Genomic DNA, 2,699 nt, shown 5'->3' on the forward strand with positions numbered 1-2,699 from the left:
CTCGGATGTCCCTGTGATATTGTTGCACTGACATAGTGAATAAAATACGTTGCGTTTGTTAGATACGCTTTTTCTGCTCTCTCTGCCGCTTGCTGTCCGTGGTGCAGAAAACGGATACGTATTGCGTAACAGGTTAGGTTCAGAGGCTCAGTTGCCGTAGTAACTGACTCAGAGTTTGAGTTAAATCGCTTTCTGGAACTGAAAACTCCGGATTTCCCTCATCTCAGGCTTAACAAACTCAGACTTTTAACTAAACCCGCTTCCTGGAATACCCCTCTGAACTCCACTCTCAACTTTTAGGATGTTGTCAGGGCACTCAGGGGGCTCAAGTGGAGGTCATATGTTTCTGGTCTGCACTGGACCTCCAGTTCCCCACATACTGCACCCAGACCCTTCTCTAACTCAAGTCTTCCAAATGGGACATCACAAACCAAAAGGTAAAATCACAACAGCAACGTAAACAGTAAAAGCAGATGACAAATAGTTTAGGTGCTGACTTGCTACTCCAGTCCAAAAGTCTTGAGATCAGTGTCGGCCAGCTCCCTCTCCACTGGTTGTGCTTCTTTTCTCCCACCACTGCCAGATTTTACCTTGGTAAAGATGACACGGGAGTAAATCCCTGTATTCTGTTCTGTCTACAATAAGAAAACGTGTTAGAACATTATCAATGACAAAGGACTACGACCACTTTTATACAATTACCTTTAAATTTCTTTGACACAGAGCATCTGAAAAACAAAATAAATCAATGTTAAATGTGAAACTGCTCTACAACATTAATTTAACTAGAAAAAGCAAATACAATAGGGGATATAGTGTGCTATATTACCACTGCAGGAGGTACAATTCACTTTCTCCATGATTGCAATGAGGATGGCTGTCACAAGCAGACTTATTCCAAAGATAGAACACAGCAGAGATATTTGGTTTGTCTGTGGGACTCCAAAGGACAATTCTCCTGCTTCTGACAAGTGGAAAAGAAAAAGAAAATATAACTAAAAGTGAATCTGTATGGACTTCATTTTCATTCTAAGAGTCAATGATCACCTGAAAATGTTTTCCTTTTGTCTGTCCTCATTTTCAAATCAAGCTGTATGCTCAAAAATGTTTCCAAACTCCCAAAATTGGTATTCATGTTACCACACGCTTACCTTTGATGTCAAGCTTTGTCCCATTTCCAAATATAATCTCCCAACACGTGGCAAGAGCACAATAGTAAGTCCCGATATCTGACAAGCTCATTTTCTTGGAGAGTTGATAAACGCAGCTCTTTGTTGAAGATGCTGTATCTGCTTTCCTGCCACATTCGTCAGGCTTAACTCCTTTAGTGTACACAATGTTTCCAAGCGATTTATCTGATCTGACTCCAAACCAGAGAATGCTATTTTCATCTGGACAGGATCCCATCGGAGAATCAAAGAGAACTGAACACTGGAGAGTCACAGAGTGTCCAGGCTGAACTGGACCCGACACAGTTGGCCTCTGAACAACAGTATAGTTTGTTGTTCCCTCATTGTTTCCTATTAGGGAAGAGTGGAGGTTATTAAAAGTCAAGTACGTGATGAGATATAATGGGGAGCATAAGAACAAAAAAATAACGAGACGTTAATGACCTTTCAAAGACAAAAAGGTTCCAGTCCACACATCCGTTTGCCAGGAAAAGGCTGCGCAGTGATACAGGGCTTCATCTTCCTGCATGGTCTTCAGAATGGTCAGGGTGCTCATTACTGTTACTGTGTAATTTCCAGCAAATCGTGATGGAGAAAAACTTTGCTCTAATATGGGCGTCACAGAAGAGGGCATGAATGTTGCAATTAGTGCAAGAGTATCACCGACACTCTGCTTGTACCACTTGACTCGGGTGATGCTGTCGTCCAAAGGGAGCAAACATGTGAAAGTCACAGGTTCCCCAAGTTGACCTTTGGTCACTGAGATCAGTGGGTCTGAATTAAAAAAACAACATAATAATGGATATTAAATGATTGGTGTAAAAATAAGAACCTAAATACCACCATAAAACAAAATTGGAAGAAGCTGATGAGTTTTGATTCCTTCAGTCATGGACATTTGTTAAAATCCCTCCATGAATCCAAGGAAATAAAGTTGGTTTACACATTAATTTTGAAAGTGAAAAGCAGCTTGAATTATTTTATTACCAACATAAAGCCCTTTTCTACTAAAAAAAGGCATGCTTAGTAAATTAAGTATGTAAAGAGTACTTACATCCCTGAGGAAGAAGAATGAAAATAATCCAAAGATGCAACATTTTGAAGGTGCAGAATTTTCAAGAATGTGATGCAAGAACGATGTTTTTTTTTTTTTGACTACCTCTTTGCAGACACAGAGTAAGATATGTCATTGCCACATTTCCTGTAAAGCTGATTCTGCCCCCCTCTTTTTTTAACTGTTGCGGCCTATCCAAACAGGCGTAGCATATCAACATTATTATTTTTGGGACATCATTAGACAATCCGCTCCAAACTGAGTTCTTCCAGCTGGCTCAGTTCACAGCAAGATGTTTAAATTAGCAGAATTTCAGTTACATACAGATTGCTTCATCAGTTTTGTAACACTAGTGCTCACCAGAATTAAAGCAGCACAAAGGACTTTTTATCCTTGTTAAGACATCGGTTTCAATGTCATTTGTAGCACAATTTACTTAGTCTTAGAAAGCATCATTTAGTTGAAGCAGTCTTTAA

At 39.8% G+C, this 2,699-nt stretch overlaps 1 protein-coding gene and 1 long non-coding RNA gene across 2 annotated transcripts; both read right to left on the reverse strand.

The window, feature by feature from the left end:
• Window positions 1–220: 220 nt before the first annotated feature.
• LOC133447479 (uncharacterized) lies at window positions 221–962 on the reverse strand. The gene is made up of 3 exons (XR_009782912.1): window positions 830–962; window positions 703–728; window positions 221–635 (listed from the first exon to the last, which is right to left on the reverse strand). It is a non-coding gene; the product is annotated as an uncharacterized LOC133447479 (long non-coding RNA).
• Window positions 963–1,131: 169 nt separating this feature from the next.
• On the reverse strand, window positions 1,132–2,308 carry LOC133447337 (uncharacterized). The gene is made up of 3 exons (XM_061726010.1): window positions 2,224–2,308; window positions 1,614–1,943; window positions 1,132–1,520 (listed from the first exon to the last, which is right to left on the reverse strand). The coding sequence occupies exons 1-3, from the start codon at window positions 2,264–2,266 to the stop codon at window positions 1,132–1,134; spliced, it is 762 nt and encodes a 253-aa protein (XP_061581994.1). The 5' UTR covers window positions 2,267–2,308.
• Window positions 2,309–2,699: the final 391 nt, after the last annotated feature.

Source organism: Cololabis saira, chromosome 7 (assembly GCF_033807715.1).
Source record: "Cololabis saira isolate AMF1-May2022 chromosome 7, fColSai1.1, whole genome shotgun sequence".
In the NCBI taxonomy this organism is placed as follows: domain Eukaryota; kingdom Metazoa; phylum Chordata; class Actinopteri; order Beloniformes; family Belonidae; genus Cololabis; species Cololabis saira.